Source organism: Polistes fuscatus, unplaced genomic scaffold, assembly GCF_010416935.1.
Source record: "Polistes fuscatus isolate 324 unplaced genomic scaffold, CU_Pfus_HIC Scaffold11, whole genome shotgun sequence".
NCBI classification, from domain to species: domain Eukaryota; kingdom Metazoa; phylum Arthropoda; class Insecta; order Hymenoptera; family Vespidae; genus Polistes; species Polistes fuscatus.
The window spans coordinates 2,999,532-3,020,231 of record NW_025113009.1 but is presented as its reverse complement, the minus strand read 5'-3'; the positions used below and the strand labels follow the sequence as shown (position 1 = coordinate 3,020,231).

The following is a 20,700-nucleotide window of genomic DNA, read 5'->3' as shown; positions in this document are numbered from 1 at the left end:
TGTCATGATAGAAGATAAGATAGCAAATCCTTACTACAGCTTATTGCTATTATCTAGAGTAATTATCCGATAAATATTGAATACGGCATGAACAGATCAACGACGACGAAGGACCGACAAAAGAGAAAGTAATGTAACAATTAAGTTACTTCGTTCGTTTGTAAGTCGATCCTTAACGCCGGTAGTAGCACGCTCTAGAACTAACCAACAAGAATTGAAACGATGTTGATGATGGTGACTCTGTTACTCTATCATTGGAATACTCTGCCAATTTGCAAAATACGAATACAATATTCTTTACCATTCGATGCAATGTGTGCGCATATATTATAATGCAAAAATGCACACTTGTAATACATATGCACCAGAGACAAATGTTTAGTTTTGATTTGGACGGTAGTAAATTCTACGTAATGCTGAAAACTTTTGCCAATGATCAATTATTTCATCATTATCAGCAGTCTCTTTGAAGCTTTTCTGTATCCTATATTCTGTACTCTTATATGTTTTAGTTTCATTGAATATAAGTATGCTGTTAATGATAATTCTTTAATATATAGAAGACGCGATATAATCATTAAATATTTTCGCGAATCTTACGAAAGTCGTGTATATTTCATGGCTTTGCGTTCAAATTTGAATACAACCATATGCTGGAAGATTACTGATAAAAATAAGTGAAAGTTCAGAATCCTATGTAATTTCGTATAATCGATATATTCGTTCTTCCTGTTATATCCTCTATACTCGCTCATAATCATTTAATTGATGCTGTTAGTACTATAATTCCACTGCACTCTATAAAACTCATGTTTAATATCATTGTTAGCAGCGATGATAATGAAAAACCTATAGCGAACTGATTGTATAGATTGCAACGAACGCGCACGTTTGGTGTTGCATTGGCATTATTCGATGACTATGCTAGTTCGGAGCTTTAGTTCACCATTCTCTGACACAAGCATATACGGATATATTATTTTCAGATTGTCCTTATTAACAAAATAATAATCACCACCATGTGACAGTTTATTACGTGCACAGATTATTGTATGACTGTTAGCAAAGAGAAATTTATACTTGAGCACAACGCAAGGAAATGACCAGGCTCTTAAAACCCAATCTACGTAAGCAATGGTGTGTTGGTATGAGCCAACATATAAGATTGTATTAATAATACATTATATTACGTATACTGAATTCCTATTCAGATCAATGAATACTGTTCATCATTAAAGTGGTAGCGGACCGCCAACACGTAATATAATTGAGCGTGTCTTAGCGACAGTGCTATTGTAATACTATTATTGCTGTGGTGGTAATGTTTATTATTATTTTATGATTATTATTAAAAAAAAAAAAAAAAAAACAACTAGAGGAAAAGAGGGTGCATAGGAATGTGTCACCTGCTGTCTCGGCTGGACTAGTAGGATATACTAAGTAATATAGATACACTCGATATATGAAATGTTCATTTTAATTGAACATTTGAAAATCTTGACGGGGATTTCGGCAAGTGTTCAATACATAACGACGATACTATATTATAATTGAAACGGTCCCCGTATAAGTTTCAATTAAGCTCATGAAAAACCATTCGAGGGCTTTGACCTATATTCCAGGGAGCGCTTCAATTATTCTCTAAGATATATTGTTATAATTTAAAGCCTATTTTCAAATTTGATTTATGATAATTGCGATATATGATACAAAACTATTATATGACATATAACAATAAAGCAACTAAATAAATAATGATTTAATGGTAGATTAAGTTTCTTAAGCGTATACCCCTTATTCATTTTTTTATGTATTCCTTTGATTTTCTCTTATTTATAATTATATTTATATTATTCTTTTTTTTTCTTTTTAATCAAGATAATTTATTAGAGATTTTGATATAAGAAACTCATTTTTTTCCTTGTTTATAAAGGGTAATAAAAATATGTATTTTTTAATTATAGTTTAATACGATTGAATTTTTAATTTCCACTACAATAAGCTTTATTAATTTTTTTATATTTTTATATCCATCTGATTTATCAATGAATTGTTTTGATTATTTAACATTGATTATTAATCATTAAATCATTATTTAATTGATTTAAAATAATAAGCAGAAATAGTGGGAATAAGAAATATGGCTTCCAAGCATTAAGAGATAAGAATATAACCTATAATTTTTCATATTGTAAACAACGGTAGAACAATATTATAAATATGGTATAACGCAGCGTGCTGCAATACCATTATGTATGGATAATGAAACATTCAATTTTTAAATTAATTTTATACTGTTATTTATGTGAAATAATTACTTGTTCGGTCATTTCTGTAATAATTATTCAAAGTGGTTAAAAGTAGAGTTGAATCTTAAAAAATAGGAAAGAGAAGGTACAATTAGAAAGCACGAAATATCTCTGAAATTGAAATAGATAATACTGAAACCAAAAAGATATTTTTATTTAGAATTAAAAAAATAATATTCTCCATTACTTTTTTCTTTGGTAACAGTATTACAAATATTTTTAATTTTTTTCACAGATACCTTTAGATATACAACATAAATAAGATAATTATGATAATTACCAAACCAAAAAAGGAATACCTAAAAGAAAGAAAAGAAGATATCAGTAACGCATATATTATCTAAAAAACATAGAAAGCCAATTAGAAAAAATAGTAGAAAAGAAACAAACAAAATTTTACAAGTAAGTTAAAAAGAATAAAATAAAATCTTATCGTGTAAAACATATACTAACTTTATATACAATTTGTGCGTTTTAAACAGAGATCAACGTTACTTGAAGAATTAACTAAAGTACAAGCTCCAGAAGAAGAACTAAAGAATTATGTTTCCTTGACTACAGTCCAAACAAAAGAATTGAAACGTTATTTTAGAGAATTAACCGCAACTACTATAGAAACTTTAATTAATCCAATCGATAAGTGCACTATAAATAATACAGAATCTAAATTAAACACGATTAAAGGTACAAAAAGAAAAAGACTGTTTATACTTAACAACATAAAACAGAAGTTCTCTAACTCACATACATTTACTGATACAATGACTCAGAGTCACTAGAAACGATTGCGGGAAGCATAATGGAGAATGGAAAAGAGATTCTTGAATTAATTCTTTACTGAACATTGAAGAAAATAAAATAATGATTAATGAAGAGCTTATACATATCGACGAAATAGATGAAGAAAATGCGCTCCACGAAGTCGAAGGTAATAGTTCCGAGGAAGAAAATTATGAACGAAAAAAGGAGCTTGCACTTACATTCTCCATTTTTTGAAAATTAAAACAGTGACACTTTCTTACGAACATTATATTTGAAGAAGTAGGAATAACATATAAAATTGGGAGGAATGATGATTGATAAAAACGCTTTTATCAATTCATAGAGCGCAAAAAAGTTGGCATAGAACATTAAGAACTGGAGAAAATGAATATATGCATTTAATTGCTAACTATTTGCTAATTCGAAATTCATAATTGCTAACTCTTTTAATTAATTATTTAATTAGTTATTGATAATTGAAAATGTGAAATTTTTTTTTATTTCTTAGTAAAGCAACGTAATTGGCCACAGCAGAAAAAAAATGAATAAGTGCAGTAAATTGCTAACAAAATGTTTATTTAAAATCCATAACTTCTAACTTTATTAATTAATTATTTAATTACTTATTAATAATTACAAATGTGGAAACGTCATGAGGAGATTATATGTTATACGCATGCGAAACCACAAATTCAAGATGCAAGCGCACTTTGAAAAAAATAAAAGTAAAGTTGGTAAACCTACACGGGATATATTTAAAGTTGATTTCCAAAGTAACAACCATGGAGACTATACAAGGAACACGAGCTCCATGTATACAAATGGGATATAAAAATAAGAAGGCGCCTGTGTTCTATTTCGTTTTTATATGAGAACATACCCATCATATAGGTTAAAAGAAGTGTTCCTTTTTTTTAATAAACATACTTATATGACTTCAAAAATATAGTTTTTAATTCTGTCTTACAAAATAATTAAGAATTAATAGAAGCTTACAAGTCCCACTTTTTTATCTACCAAGTTTCATTTTTGTTCAATACTATCAAAGAACACAGTATTTTCTGATAGTATATGATAATATATATAGTATAGTTATATTGTAAAAGAAATTGAAACAATTATATTTAATTTTTAATGTATAAACATGTGTGTGCCTTCAGAAATGCATTTATATGTATATTTTAAAATGAAGCAATTTAAAACACTCAAATAAAAAAGAATCCAGAAGGTTTGATGACAAATCCAACGATGATCACCTGTAACAAGAAGAAAATTATATTAATCATACAATCAAGTGATACAATAGCCTGACATATAAATCGTCCCATTCGCAGATGCACTTTTCAATTGAATTCTCTATTTATTTTGATCAAATATCTATTTACCGTTGCAATGAAATTAAATTTAAACGCGTGATTTTACATTTACATAAAGTATATACAAAAAAAAAGGGGAAAAGTACAAATATCAAGTTACTAAAAAAAATAATATCTAATAATTATTACGAAAAACTTAAAAAAGAAAATTGCAAATTTAATAAAATACGATCACAATAAAAATTTTAAAGACGAAACAAGAAAAGAAAAATTACTGTAATATTTACCGAACGTTATTTAAGCTTCAAAATTTTATAATACAAAAATTTAAATATTTCTGACTCTAACTAAACATATATGCATCTTTTGGACGATATGGCACACAGATTGATGTGCCAAGGAGATGGAATGGTCCATCATCTCCAATTACAACTACAAATTAATGACGAGCAAGAATGTAATATAATAAAATATAGAATATGACTAAAGAGCTATTCTCGAAAAGTTCTAACTTGCTGTTGAACCTTTGAAAATAACTCAATAGTCTATGTAGTTGCCCTCTTCAGCCACAATTAAGTGGGGGCCTCTTCGGCATTAGCCTCTTCGGCAATTAGCCTCTTCTTTCTTCATGCCCTAAACGCTGCTGTGAGGCTTTTTCTAAGCGTATTTTACGATACATTTCGTAAACAATCGCAGCCGAAAGAAATCCACAAATCGTACAATTACATTTACTCGAATGCCTCAACAGATATTTGATCTAATCGATGAACCTATTATTAACACTTTGCATTTAAAAAATTAAATAATATCAAACAGAAGTAGAAACTTTGACATACATCTTATGGTCTTACTTTCTTATATTCGACTACTTTTATCTTTTATCTTTACTCTACATATAAATATTCTATTTACTATACATATATAACAAATGAGAAGAATTCAATAGGAATTATTAAAGAGCAAAGCGTTAATATACTTAATATTAAGTAAGCATCCAACGTATTCAGCTATCTTCATATTTTCGAAAAAAAATTAATTTTAAGAAAACGCAAAGACTTTGGAATCGTTCGATACTGATATATATCTCGCGGTACAGAGTATCAGCAATATATGGAAAAAATAAAGAAATATTTAAATGATAAATGAATCTAAAGGTTGCTGAAACTTTGTATAATATCCGGAGAAGAAAGTTTCCACTCCCGAGTGAAAATTACAATCACGCAACTTCTCCGGTCTCTACCTACTTACAAATTAAATAAACATTCACACCTAAATATGCTACCTGCCTGTATATTGGCAATATCTAAAAAGATCAAACATACGTACATACCCACCCACTCACTCCACGATTCTCTCACATACCACCAGGGTGCAAAAGCCTAAACTAGAGAGCATGCCCCGGGGCACCTCCGACACCCTAGTTCAATCACGTTTTCTAAACTTATGGGAGTACGTACCAATTGCTGTAATCGACTGCCAAGGCTAATGATTATTGCAAATATGACTAAATCAAAAATACTGGTACATACTAGTATATATCAGCATACTAATATTATACAAGTATTGTCATATTTCCACAAATAAGTGGGAAGTCTACTATTCAAAACGATACGAAAAAAAAAAATAAGAAAAATTTAATATAAATAATAAAAGTACAAATATTCGTGTATTTTTCATACCATAAATGATTCTACAAATTGTACTCCGAGTATTGAAAGATGCATTAATTAAAAAGTATCACGAACGATGTACAATGCACATACCTAACGCACACACAAGTGCAATGTATATCGTGCAACCACTAACACAATGACAGCCGCCAATAGGGGAAAAACCTAAAACTAACCTATACTAACCGTTTCTCACCCATACGAGTAGCACCTGGGCACACGCATAGATGAGAACGCAGAAAGTATAGGGGGGAGAAACGGGAGATTAGTATATTAGAAGCTGAAAATCCTGATCTAAAAAATATGATTAAAAACACATAAATACATAATACATAAATACATTTTATAAAAAATCATCTAAGCGACTAAGGACTCTACTATTTATTTGATAAATAATGACTTTGAATATCTTTTAATATCTTTTAATATATTTTAATATATTTAAAAACCTCGGACGACTCCTTTCATTAAGTTGGCTGTTCTAATAAAAGAACTGGGCTTTGAGCCACCACTTAACTGCTAGAATCTATCCGTCGCGAATGAGTTTGTCTTCTTGCTCATGTATTTATAATATCGAAGTATCGATATATCAAAATTAATCGCGATTAGATAAACTAAGTACGAAGCAATGCATGTAAAACATTTATTACATGCTTTTCTGGATGAAACGAGTAAATTAATGCTCGGTTTCACCACTACTAACCACGAACAAAACACGTAATAAAAAAGGAAGTGCATTAATTAATTGCACTATTAATTAAATGAATTTAACCGATGAGACAAGAAAACCTATCCTGAACTAATATAAAATATACAATACAATACAATATAATATACAATTTTCATGAGTAACTCCTAGAAAGGAATTACTCATGTGCTCGTCACTAATTTATTGAAATAATTACAACCAGTAACTCGTGCCGATTAGGACCTTTCATCCTCGACATGATTGAGCACCGGAGGGACTTTAAATTTTTTGACTCACTGCGTAAGAAGTTCTACGATGGCTCCAAAACACTCCTACATCACAGCAAGTATTGTAGTCTGCTGATCGAAGATCCATCGAAGATCCATCGAAGATCCATCCAAAATCCATCGAAGAATTCATTCCACATCTTTGAAAAGTAAGGAAATTTGTTGTCTTATCTGTAACATAAAATAGAACATAACGATAAGTTATCTGCAATATAATCTAAATCATATAAAATAAAATCGAATAAAATGTTAATAAAAATAGATACTTACAATGCATTCCAATGGGATGAAATTCAATTGCACCATGGCGATGCACCTCGCGTGAATCTAAAAACGCGGTATAAACGAAAATAAGAAACTATAGATGAGTTTCTTATCGCGAAACCGAAATTTTATTATACGACGAACAACACTGATTCTAATTCGCGTTTGATTTTAATTTGTTTTACGCCCGATCACTGATTCTACAACTGCTTCCAAAGACTGCTTTGCACACAGTCAATGCAAGTAAAAAAATCTTCATTGATGCACTGACTCTAATACGCGAACAGTCTGTGCGACTGTTTAAAGATAAAAATACAAATTTACTCGAACAAACTCTAATGCAATTACTGCATTGGTCGCAGTTAATTTAATATAAATTTCAAAAATAGTTCGCGAACGCGACGGAATTGAAATTAACGAACGAACGTGCTTCTAATCCGTGATTTTAATTATATTTAACGATACAACACTCCCGTATATTGCTTCGCGCACGATAGCAATGCACGAACACTTGCAACACTTCACAAACACAATTCACAAACACTTCCAACACTGATATATTCCCATGATGATCTGAAACAGAAATAAAAACAAAATTATAAATATCATTGTTGTAAATAAAAAAATTATTATAATTATTGAGAAAGTGTTTAAAATAAAAATTGACTTACGTTTATTCTTCATTGATGAATGCACGATGGGTATCCTACCCTTAGGATGACGATGAGCACACGTTTAAACCGAATAAAAGAAACTTACGGAGTTTCTTAACCGAGCAAACGAAACTTTAACATGCGACGATCAACACTGACTTTACTTTCCGATTCTTTTGTATTTTATTTTTACGATGTAACACACGAGTACCTCATTGCCTACGCGCTCGATTGCAATGATGTTCTGAAACAGAAAAAGAAAAAGAACAATTAATATCATCGTTATAATAAAAAAACCATTAAGTTATCATAGAAACGTTTAATAGGAAAATATACTTACTTTTAGTCTTCATTGATGACTGCAGGATGGGTATCCTACCCTTAGGATGACGATGAATAAATAAAATTAAATAAAACTTGACAAAGCTGAAACATACTAAAAGATTATAGAACAATATCCTGTGAATCATTCCTGAAGGCATTGCACACTTTTAAAGATTATTTTCATAAAGAATCAATATAAATTCAAGCAATATAATTGCCTTTATCTCACTACTTGTATAAAATTACATATAAAGTATTTAATATCAGTAAAAATTGTTAATAAAATCGATAACGTTATATATATATAATAGTTTAATACGTCATGTTCCTTAGATCTTAGCTCGTTAAGGACTGATCAGGAATGAACACGTAACCGCGTCCTTCATGTCGAACGTTCGGCTGTCTTCGTTTTGTTTTCGGCTGTCTTCGTTTCTTCTGTTCTCACTTCAAGAAATTCCTGGAATATACTTACACATTCGTTATTGCCCGTAGATAGAATATTTTGTTTTTTAATTTTCTCTCTCTCTCTCACTTTCGTTCTCACTCTTTGTATACATTTCTGTATGGTTTAAAAAAAAGAATAACGCTTACCTCGATGAATATGAAGATAAAAAGAGTAAACACAATTGTTAGACTGAGTATATGTATTCCTGCTGGAGTCTCCTAATGCTCGGTACCTAAAAAAGGAAAAAAAAAGATTACATTAGTATAACATAAAGAAATCAAATATATGAGTGTATGTGTACGAGCTACCTATACTTATGCATATATGCCTGTATGTGTGTGTATGTGACAGGAATCGAATTTGATACGAAATACGATCTTTGAATACATAATTATGAAAAATAAGTAATTAGAGCATCATTAGAGATGGTAGTAATTATCGATACCATGAAAAAAGCTGGAAATTAAAAGAAATATTGTTAAGTAACATTGGTGAGATTTGGCGGCACGTCGAGATATATCGATGTTACATTCTCACAGATATCGTCCGAATTTTTTAATATTTCGTTCTGAAAACACTCACGTATGAAAATCTTGTGTGTAGCTATCGTTTGATATATAATAGAAAGGTGTAAAATACTTTTTAATTACCTGAGTTAAACGAGATGACAGGTATACAAATGGTGGTCGTCGCTGTGACGTAGCCGCAAAGAAACGAAGCGACATCTGCTGCGACCAATGGCTACTTGAGATTTTCCATTTTTTTCATCTATTATAGAAAAATATCGAATAGTTAAAAATATATAGGAACATAACAATTGTCGAAATATATACTTTATTAATCCAAACAATGAAAATTGAACATTATAAGTCGATGTCCATAGAAATGATGCTGTAAAAATATTCTTTATCCTCGACATTATCGTAATCTTTCGATTATATCATTTGGAAGTCATTTGCTAGAAGAATCTATTAGTATATAGGAAGATTATTTACGTTAGAAAATATTTTTTAATTACCTGAGATTAACGGGACGACGTAGCATCCGTCCGATCTCCAGCACCGACGCCGCGAAAAGAAAGAGGAATGATCAGCAAAGAGCCCTGATTGGCTGATAATATTGCAAAAGAAAGATGACCAATCAGAAATTCCCAATTACCATATAGAAATGTATTTCACGCACACGTACGTAACTCGCCTTTCTTCATGACCACTCTAGTCAAGCTTGATATGATAATTTATTTATTAAATAAGTAAAAAATTATTCTATTTTACTATTTAAGGTACACGTATCTTGTTAATATTTAAAAAATAACGAAAAGAATAAAGACAATATGCACTATAATCCTTATCACAAGAACAGAAAAACATACATAATTTATTTATTACAATAATTAAATATCAATTTTGATATTTATTATAATTATCTAATTACTAATCCAATTATAATTATTGTTATCTAGTTTATTTTTCTATTAGGTGTATACGTTCCTTGAATATAAAAAAAAATAACGAGTAAAATAAAGACAATATACAAAAAACTTTATCACATGGCAACGTTCTGATTTAAACATCCTTCAATTTTAGGTAATTGTTTAAACTAATAACATTTGTTTTAACATCCGATGGCAATGATGACTTTGGATAATAAAATTGTTTATCCAGAAAATACACATTAAATTATTTTATATTCAAAGTATATTAATAAGTATGTAATGTTTAAACCAGTACATATGCGTTTAAAACATCTGAATAAGTAGAGTGTATCAGAATATTTAAAAATTGTTAAATAATCGATAGGAATGTCTATTGTGGTGTCTAAAAGCTAGAAATAACGATCTATGTACCGTCCCCTTCGAAATCCACCGTTGAAATGAGCGCTTGTCCTCTATGAAAGTACTTTATTAAATGTTGTTTATTGACTTTCCTAACGTTACGCATGTGTATAAAGGGTGTCATACATCTAATACATAATATTTAAGATTGTAACGTTCTTATTTTAGGATCCTTTTAATTTTTGTGTAATTATTTTAATGCGCCTGCGCAGTGATGACTTGAAGGGTAAAATTTAGCTGCAATAAGAAAAATGCATTGGTGCATTAAAATAATTGTTAATGTATACGTTATGTCACGTATATGAAATGAAAAAGAAAAAACATTTCTCTAAACAATTATACAACTAAGATATTAAAACAATTAATAAACATTATACTAATGGAAAATGTGAATTATTTAAGTTTACCATTATGATAGAACAAAGCTGAGGTGTTTGCTCGTTTAAGTACTATAAAAAAATTGCCTGGATTCATTTTAAAATCTTGTAAGTTCTTCTTTTATGTATGTACTTGATATACGAAACAATAAAAAAGCATAATCGATGCTGTGCTTCTTAAAATCTTCAAATACTTGCAAATCTGAAAATCATAAGATTGTATTAGTAAAGTATCAAGCAAACTGAACGAGTCTATATATATCTATGTATGATATTTGTATAAGATATCACTCTCTCTCTTTCCCCTTCTCATACTTTTTATATTACTATTCTTTATGTTATAAAAGAATAGAGATAAACTTACCACAACTGATGTCAATATAAAAAAGTAATCACAATTATTATTTAGATAGAAAAGTAAACGCAATTAGACTGACAATGAGTATGTATATTCATGGTGTATTCTACCAATGTTTGGAAACCTAAAAAAAGTATAAAATAACATAGCATTGGTATATTATAAAGAAAATTAAATATATAAGTGTTTATTATACGTGTAATACGTTCCTTGTTAATATTTAAAAAATAATGTACAAATAAAGACAATAACACTAAAAAACTTTGTCTCATTGCACAGAGAAACACAATAATATAGAAAAGAAACCTCGTTGCAGATATTTTTAAAACAATAGACATCGCATACCACAGGAAAACAAAATCGTATAGAAATGAAACATCGTTATAGAAATCTTTAAAACAATTGACATAAGGCACTGTAGCCATCATTAAAGAATTAAAATAAATTGAAACAAAACAATTGAAATCTCACATGCCAACTATGAAAGTATAAATTCCCATATTCTGTATTTATATGGAAAATCCTTGTTATTTTAATTCTCCGAGGATGGCTATAGTGCTTCATGTCAATTGTTTTTAAAATATCTGCAACGAGGTTTCTTTTCCATACGATTATGTTTTCTGTGCGGTTTTTTATTGTATAACCTCTTTATTTTATTCCTTATTTTTTAAATAAATAAAGGAACGTGTACACCTAATAGGAAAATAAAATTATTTTTGATTTATTAAATAAATAAATTTGTGTGTTTTTCTGTGCAGTGTGATAAAGTTTTTAGTGTATATTGTCTTTATTCTACACATTAGTTTTTAAATATTAACAAGGAAAACTTGATACTTTACTAATACAATCTTATGATTTTCAGATTTGCAAGTATTTGAAGATTTTAAGAAGCACAGCATCGATTATGCTTTTTTATTGTTTCGTATATCAAGTACATACATAAAAGAAGAACTTACAAGATTTTAAAATGAATCCAGGCAATTTTTTATAGTACTTAAACGAGCAAACACCTCAGCTTTGTTCTATCATAATGGTAAACTTAAATAATTCACATTTTCCATTAGTATAATGTTTATTAATTGTTTTAATATATTAGTTGTATAATTGTTTAGAGAAATGTTTTTTCTTTTTTCATTTTCATATACGTGTACATAACGTATACATTAACAATTATTTTAATGCACCAATGCATTTTTCTTATATTGCAGCTAAATTTTACCCTTCAAGTCATCACTGCGCAGGAGCATTAAAATAATTACACAAAAATTAAAAGGATACTAAAATAAGAACGTTACAATCTTAAATATTATGTATTAGATGTATGACACCCTTTATACACATGCGTAACGTTAGGAAAGTCAGATAAACAACATTTAATAAAAGTACTTTCATAGAGGACAAGAGCTCATTTCAACGGTGGATTTCGAAGGGGACGGTACATAGATCGTATATTTCTAGCTTTTAGACAACAATAGACATTCCTATCGATTATTTAACAATTTTTTAAATATTCTGATACACTCTACTTATATTTCAGATTGTTTAAACGCATATGTACTGGTTTAAACATTACATACTTATTAATATACTTTGAATATAAAATAATTTTAATGTGATATTTTTCTGGATAAAAATTTTATTATCCAAAGTCATCATTGCACAGGGATGTTAAAACAAATGTATATTAGTTTAAACAATTACATAAAAATTGAAGGAATGTTTAAATCAGAACGTTGCCATGTGATAAAGTTTTTAGTGTATATTGTCTTTATTTTACTCGTTATTTTTTTAATATTATCAAGGAACGTATACACCTAATAGAAAAATAAAATAGATAACAATAATTATTAATTGGATTAGTAATTAGATAATTATAATAATTCATAAAATTGATATTTAATTATTGTAATAAATAAATTATGTATGTTTTTCTGTTCTATGTGATAAGGATTATAGTGCATATTGTGTTTATTCTTTTCGTTATTTTTTAAATATTAACAAGATACGTGTACCTTAAATAGTAAAATAGAATAAATTTTTTACTTATTTAATAAATAAATTATCATATCAAGCTTGACTAGAGTGGTCATGAAGAAAGGCGAGTTACGTACGTGTGCGTGAAATACATTTCTATATGGTAATTGGGAATTTCTGATTGGTCATCTTTTTCTTTTGCAATAATTATCAGCCAATCAGGGCTCTTTGCTGATCATTCCTCTTTCTTTTCGCGGCGTCGGTGCTGGAGATCGGACGGATGCTACGTCGTCCCGTTAATCTCAGGTAATTAAAAAATATTTTCTAACGTAAATAATCTTCCTATATACTAATAGATTCTTCTAGCAAATGACTTCCAAATGATATAATCGAAAGATTACGATAATGTCGAGGATAAAGAATATTTGTGTAGAAAAAAATTCCATGTACATTGGTATGCATTTTTCTACGCAATCATATATATATCTTGTTTTACAGCATCATTTCTATGGATATCGACTTATAATGTTCAATTTTCATTGTTTGGATTAATAAAGTATATATTTCGACAATTGTTATGTTCCTATATACTATTTTTAACTATTCGATATTTTTCTATAATAGATGAAAAAAATGGAAAATCTCAAGTAGCCATTGGTCGCAGCAGATGTCGCTTCGTTTCTTTGCGGCTACGTCACAGCGACGACCACCATTTTGTATACCTGTCATCTCGTTTAACTCAGGTAATTAAAAAGTATTTTACACCTTTCTATTATATATCAAACGATAGCTACACACAAGATTTTCATACGTGAGTGTTTTCAGAACGAAATATTAAAAAATTCGGACGATATCTGTGAGAATGTAACATCGATATATCTCGACGTGCCGCCAAATCTCACCAATGTTACTTAACAATATTTCTTTTAATTTCCAGCTTTTTTCATGGTATCGATAATTACTACCATCTCTAATGATGCTCTAATTACTTATTTTTCATAATTATGTATTCAAAGATCGTATTTCGTATCAAATTCGATTCCTGTCACATACACACACATACAGGCATATATGCATAAGTATAGGTAGCTCGTACACATACACTCATATATTTGATTTTCTTTATGTTATACTAATGTAATCTTTTTTTTTCCTTTTTTAGGTACCGAGCATTAGGAGACTCCAGCAGGAATACATATACTCAGTCTAACAATTGTGTTTACTCTTTTTTATCTTCATATTCATCGAGGTAAGCGTTATTCTTTTTTTTAAACCATACAGAAATGTATACAAAGAGTGAGAACGAAAGTGAGAGAGAGAGAGAGAAAATTAAAAAACAAAATATTCTATCTACGGGCAATAACGAATGTGTAAGTATATTCCAGGAATTTCTTGAAGTGAGAACAGAAGAAACGAAGACAGCCGAAAACAAAACGAAGACAGCCGAACGTTCGACATGAAGGACGCGGTTACGTGTTCATTCCTGATCAGTCCTTTAACGAGCTAAGATCTAAGGAACATGACGTATTAAACTATTATATATATATAACGTTATCGATTTTTATTAACAATTTTTACTGATATTAAATACTTTATATGTAATTTTATACAAGTAGTGAGATAAAGGCAATTAATATTGCTTGAATTTATATTGATTCTTTATGATAAAATATCTTTAAAAGTGTGCAATGCCTTCAGGAATGATTCACAGGATATATTGTTCTATAATCTTTTTAGTATGTTTCAGCTTTTCAGAGTTTTATTTAATTTTATTTTATTCATCGTCATCCTAAGGGTAGGATACCCATCCTGCAGTCATCAATGAAGACTAAAAGTAAGTATATTTTCCTATTAAACGTTTCTATGATAACTTTAATGGTTTTTTATTATAACGATGATATTAATTGTTCTTTTTCTTTTTCTGTTTCAGAACATCATTGCAATCGAGCGCGTAGGCAATGAGGTACTCGTGTGTTGCATCGTAAAAATAAAATACAAAAGAATCGGAAAGTAAAGTCAGTGTTGATCGTCGCATGTTAAAGTTTCGTTTGCTCGGTTAAGAAACTCCGTAAGTTTCTTTTATTCGGTTTAAACGTGTGCTCATCGTCATCCTAAGGGTAGGATACCCATCGTGCATTCATCAATGAAGAATAAACGTAAGTCAATTTTTATTTTAAACACTTTCTCAATAATTATAATAATTTTTTTATTTACAACAATGATATTTATAATTTTGTTTTTATTTCTGTTTCAGATCATCATGGGAATATATCAGTGTTGGAAGTGTTTGTGAATTGTGTTTGTGAAGTGTTGCAAGTGTTCGTGCATTGCTATCGTGCGCGAAGCAATATACGGGAGTGTTGTATCGTTAAATATAATTAAAATCACGGATTAGAAGCACGTTCGTTCGTTAATTTCAATTCCGTCGCGTTCGCGAACTATTTTTGAAATTTATATATTAAATTAACTGCGACCAATGCAGTAATTGCATTAGAGTTTGTTCGAGTAAATTTGTATTTTTATCTTTAAACAGTCGCACAGACTGTTCGCGTATTAGAGTCAGTGCATCAATGAAGATTTTTTTACTTGCATTGACTGTGTGCAAAGCAGTCTTTGGAAGCAGTTGTAGAATCAGTGATCGGGCGTAAAACAAATTAAAATCAAACGCGAATTAGAATCAGTGTTGTTCGTCGTATAATAAAATTTCGGTTTCGCGATAAGAAACTCATCTATAGTTTCTTATTTTCGTTTATACCGCGTTTTTAGATTCACGCGAGGTGCATCGCCATGGTGCAATTGAATTTCATCCCATTAGAATGCATTGTAAGTATCTATTTTTATTAACATTTTATTCGATTTTATTTTATATGATTTTAGATTATATTGCAGATAACTTATCGTTATGTTCTATTTTATGTTACAGATAAGACAACAAATTTCCTTACTTTTCAAAGATGTGGAATGAATTCTTCGATGGATTTTGGATGGATCTTCGATGGATCTTCGATGGATCTTCGATCAGCAGACTACAATACTTGCTGTGATGTAGGAGTGTTTTGGAGCCATCGTAGAACTTCTTACGCAGTGAGTCAAAAAATTTAAAGTCCCTCCGGTGCTCAATCATGTCGAGGATGAAAGGTCCTAATCGGCACGAGTTACTGGTTGTAATTATTTCAATAAATTAGTGACGAGCACATGAGTAATTCCTTTCTAGGAGTTACTCATGAAAATTGTATATTATATTGTATTGTATTGTATATTTTATATTAGTTCAGGATAGGTTTTCTTGTCTCATCGGTTAAATTCATTTAATTAATAGTGCAATTAATTAATGCACTTCCTTTTTTATTACGTGTTTTGTTCGTGGTTAGTAGTGGTGAAACCGAGCATTAATTTACTCGTTTTCATCCAGAAAAGCATGTAATAAATGTTTTACATGCATTGCTTCGTACTTAGTTTATCTAATCGCGATTAATTTTGATATATCGATCTTCGATATTATAAATACATGAGCAAGAAGACAAACTCATTCGCGACGGATAGATTCTAGCAGTTAAGTGGTGGCTCAAAGCCCAGTTCTTTTATTAGAACAGCCAACTTAATGAAAGGAGTCGTCCGAGGTTTTTAAATATATTAAAATATATTAAAAGATATTAAAAGATATTCAAAGTCATTATTTATCAAATAAATAGTAGAGTCCTTAGTCGCTTAGATGATTTTTTATAAAAATGTATTTATGTATTATGTATTTATGTGTTTTTAATCATATTTTTTAGATCAGGATTTTCAGCTTCTAATATACTAATCTCCCGTTTCTCCCCCCTATACTTTCTGCGTTCTCATCTATGCGTGTGCCCAGGTGCTACTCGTATGGGTGAGAAACGGTTAGTATAGGTTTAGTTTTAGGTTTTTCCCCTATTGGCGGCTGTCATTATGTTAGTGGTTGCACGATATACATTGCACTTGTGTGTGCGTTAGGTATGTGCATTGTACATCGTTTCGTGATACTTTTTAATTAATGCATCTTTCAATACTCGGAGTACAATTTGTAGAATCATTTAGAAAAATACACGAATATTTGTACTTTTATTATTTATATTAAATTTTTCTACTTTTTTTTGTAATATATAAAATCGTTTTGAATAGTAGAGTTACCGCATTTATTTGTGGAAGCTTTGATATACTCGTATATTACTAGTATGCTTATATACTAGTATATACTAGTATTTTTAATCTAGTCATATTTGCAATAATCATTAGCCTTGGCAGTCGATTACAGCATTGGTACGTACTCCCATAAGTTTAGAAAACACGCGTCTGAACTAGGGTGTCGGAGGTGCCCCGGGGCATGCTCTCTAGTTTAGGCTTTTGCACCCTGGTGGTATGTGAGAGAATCGTGGAGTGAGTGGGTGGGTATGTACGTATGTTTGATCTTTTTAGATATTGCCAATATACAGGCAGGTAGCATATTTAGGTGTGAATGTTTATTTAATTTGTAAGTAGGTAGAGACCGGAGAAGTTGCGTGATTGTAATTTTCACTCGGGAGTGGAAACTTTCTTCTCCGGATATTATACAAAGTTTCAGCAACCTTTAGATTCATTTATCATTTAAATATTTCTTTTATTTTTTCCATATATTGCTGATACTCTGTACCGCGAGATATATATCAGTATCGAACGATTCCAAAGACTTTGCGTTTTCTTAAAAATTAATTTTTTTTCGAAAATGTGAAGATAGCTGAATACGTTGGATGCTTACTTAATATTAAGTATATTAACGCTTTGCTCTTTAATAATTCCTATTGAATTCTTCTCATTTGTTATATATGTATAGTAAATAGATAAATATTATATATCTAGAGTAAAGATAAAAGATAAAAGTAGTCGAATATAAGAAAGTAAGACCATAAGATGTATGTCAAAGTTTCTACTTCTGTTTGATATTATTTAATTTTTTAAATGCAAAGTGTTAATAATAGGTTCATCGATTAGATCAAATATCTGTTGAGGCATTCGAGTAAATGTAATTGTACGATTTGTGGATTTCTTTCGGCTGCGATTGTTTACGAAATGTATCGTAAAATACACTTAGAAAAAGCCTCACAGCAGCGTTTAGGGCATGAAGAAAGAAGAGGCTAATTGCCGAAGAGGCTAATGCCGAAGAGGCCCCCACTTAATTGTGGCTGAAGAGGGCAACTACATAGACTATTGAGTTATTTTCAAAGGTTCAACAGCAAGTTAGAACTTTTCGAGAATAGCTCTTTAGTCATATTCTATATTTTATTATATTACATTCTTGCTCGTCATTAATTTGTAGTTGTAATTGGAGATGATGGACCATTCCATCTCCTTGGCACATCAAATCTGTGTTGTGCCATATCGTCCAAAAGATGCATATATGTTTAGTTAGAGTCAGAAATATTTAAATTTTTGTATTATAAAATTTTGAAGCTTAAATAACGTTCGGTAAATATTACAGTAATTTCTCTTTTCTTGTTTCGTCTTTAAAATTTTTTATTGTGATCGTATTTTATTAAATTTGCAATTTTTCTTTTTTATAAGTTTTTCGTAATAATTATTAGATATTATTTTTTTTAGTAACTTGATATTTGTACTTTTCCCCTTTTTTTTGTATATACTTTATGTAAATGTAAAATCACGCGTTTAAATTTAATTTCATTGCAACGGTAAATAGATATTTGATCAAAATAAATAGAGAATTCAATTGAAAAGTGCATCTGCGAATGGGACGATTTATATGTCAGGCTATTGTATCACTTGATTGTATGATTAATATAATTTTCTTCTTGTTACAGGTGATCATCGTTGGATTTGTCATCAAACCTTCTGGATTCTTTTTTATTTGAGTGTTTTAAATTGCTTCATTTTAAAATATACATATAAATGCATTTCTGAAGGCACACACACGTTTATACACTAAAAATTAAAAATAATTATTTCAAACTCTATTACGATATATAAATATAGTATATATGCTATCAAAGAAAATATCATATAATATCATATATTATCAAAGAATACAATATTCTTTGATAAACTTGTACCTTCTTCGCGTTAAGTATCTACCCTCGACCCCTGATTTTCAGGTTAATAACTAACATGAATGTGATTACGCGAAATGTGAACGTGTGGGCTTCTATGTACTTCTGTATTCTTTGCTTATATTGTGTTGTCAATTTCTATAGATTCATATTACTTTCTTTCTGTAGTTCTATTATTAAATTTAGTTATTCGATTTAAAAATGTCATCGGAGGATGAAAATGACGAATTAACAGATTTAGAAGAGATACGCGATAAAATATTAAGTCAACCGCGTTACGATCGTATGCAAGTTAGTGCCTGGGAAGATGACGATGACGGTGTAGAAGCTGAGCGTAATGCAAAAGGTTAGAAATTTGAAAGAAATTTATTTGTAATTTTATTAAGTTCTTTTCTTCTTCTATTATGTTTTAACGAAATCGTTTATTTGTTGATTTCAGAGCCGGATGAAAAAGCAATTTTAAGTGCCGCTGAAAATGGTGATAATGATAAGGTTAACTTATTATTGATTAAAGATCCTAACCTAGTGGATTGTACAGATAAGGATGGATATAGGCCTCTTCATAGAGCGTGTTATGGAAATCACGTGGAAATTGTTAAAGTATGATACTTGCATATTCTCTAAGTCGCATCTTAATTAACTATGAATTGATTTTGAAATGCGTTATGATGTGTTTTGAGATGCATCGTACTTAATACGTTACATGTCAAACTACTGTCGATTAAGTGTCATTTCCACATTCTTTATACTAAAAATTAAAAATATTAAAAGTTTTAATAAATCATATATTATCTGATATAGAAATGAGTTATAGCGTATATTGGAAATTGTACATGTGACAGGGAACGTGTTAAATATGAATTGATTTTTAGACATATGATATTTAAATGAATGCTGTACCAAGAAATAGGGTTTTTTAATTTTTAATTATTATTAGCATCTCCTTAAAGCGGGTGCAAAAATAGATTCAAAGACTATGGATGGATGGCAACCCTTACATTCTGCTTGTTGTTGGAACAACGTGGAATGTGCTGCCATTCTAATTGCTAACGGAGCTGATATTAATGCAAAAAGCAAAGGAGATCAAACCCCTTTACATTTAGTGTCAGCGAGTTCTCATAATTCTTCTGCTTTACAACTTCTTCTTTTAAATCCTGATACAAATCCTTTGATAGTAAATTCAAGTGGTGATACACCCGAGCAAATTGCTAAAAGAACTGGTAAATATTATCCAATGTTCGAAATAATCGAACCGTGTTTAAATGAAATTTAAAACAAAGTTATATATATATTTAGACTTATATTACATTATAAATTTATTAAGCATTTATGTACATGTGTATAAAATTTATAACTATTAATGTTAATACAAATATT

The 20,700-nt window shown here is 29.7% G+C and overlaps 2 protein-coding genes and 1 long non-coding RNA gene across 3 annotated transcripts in view; all 3 read left to right on the top strand.

The window, feature by feature from the left end:
• LOC122526223 (ankyrin repeat domain-containing protein 17) overlaps positions 1-1,758 on the top strand; it is a 20,571-nt gene extending 18,813 nt beyond the window's left edge. Inside the window, exon 28 of the mRNA XM_043649475.1 lies at positions 1-1,758. This exon is cut by the window's left edge and continues 197 nt beyond it. The gene's annotated coding sequence lies outside the window, so the exon portion shown is untranslated.
• A 553-nt stretch (positions 1,759-2,311) lies between these two features.
• On the top strand, positions 2,312-4,015 carry LOC122526365. Its single transcript, XR_006306041.1, has 3 exons — positions 2,312-2,394; positions 2,545-2,711; positions 2,792-4,015. It is a non-coding gene; the product is annotated as an uncharacterized LOC122526365 (long non-coding RNA).
• A 15,287-nt stretch (positions 4,016-19,302) lies between these two features.
• Positions 19,303-20,655, top strand: LOC122526540 (ankyrin repeat domain-containing protein 49-like). Its single transcript, XM_043650013.1, has 3 exons — positions 19,303-19,669; positions 19,763-19,923; positions 20,261-20,655. Exons 1-3 carry the CDS (start codon positions 19,525-19,527, stop codon positions 20,594-20,596), a joined length of 642 nt encoding a protein of 213 aa, XP_043505948.1. The 5' UTR covers positions 19,303-19,524; the 3' UTR covers positions 20,597-20,655.
• The last annotated feature ends 45 nt before the right edge of the window (positions 20,656-20,700 follow it).

Coding starts and splice junctions, on each gene's coding strand:
- LOC122526540 (XM_043650013.1), top strand. CDS start 19,525: ATGTCATCGGAGGATGAAAATGACGAATTAACAGATTTAGAAGAGATA. Junction 19,670..19,762: donor AGCTGAGCGTAATGCAAAAG/GTTAGAAATTTG, acceptor TGTTGATTTCAG/AGCCGGATGAAAAAGCAATT. Junction 19,924..20,260: donor ATCACGTGGAAATTGTTAAA/GTATGATACTTG, acceptor AATTATTATTAG/CATCTCCTTAAAGCGGGTGC.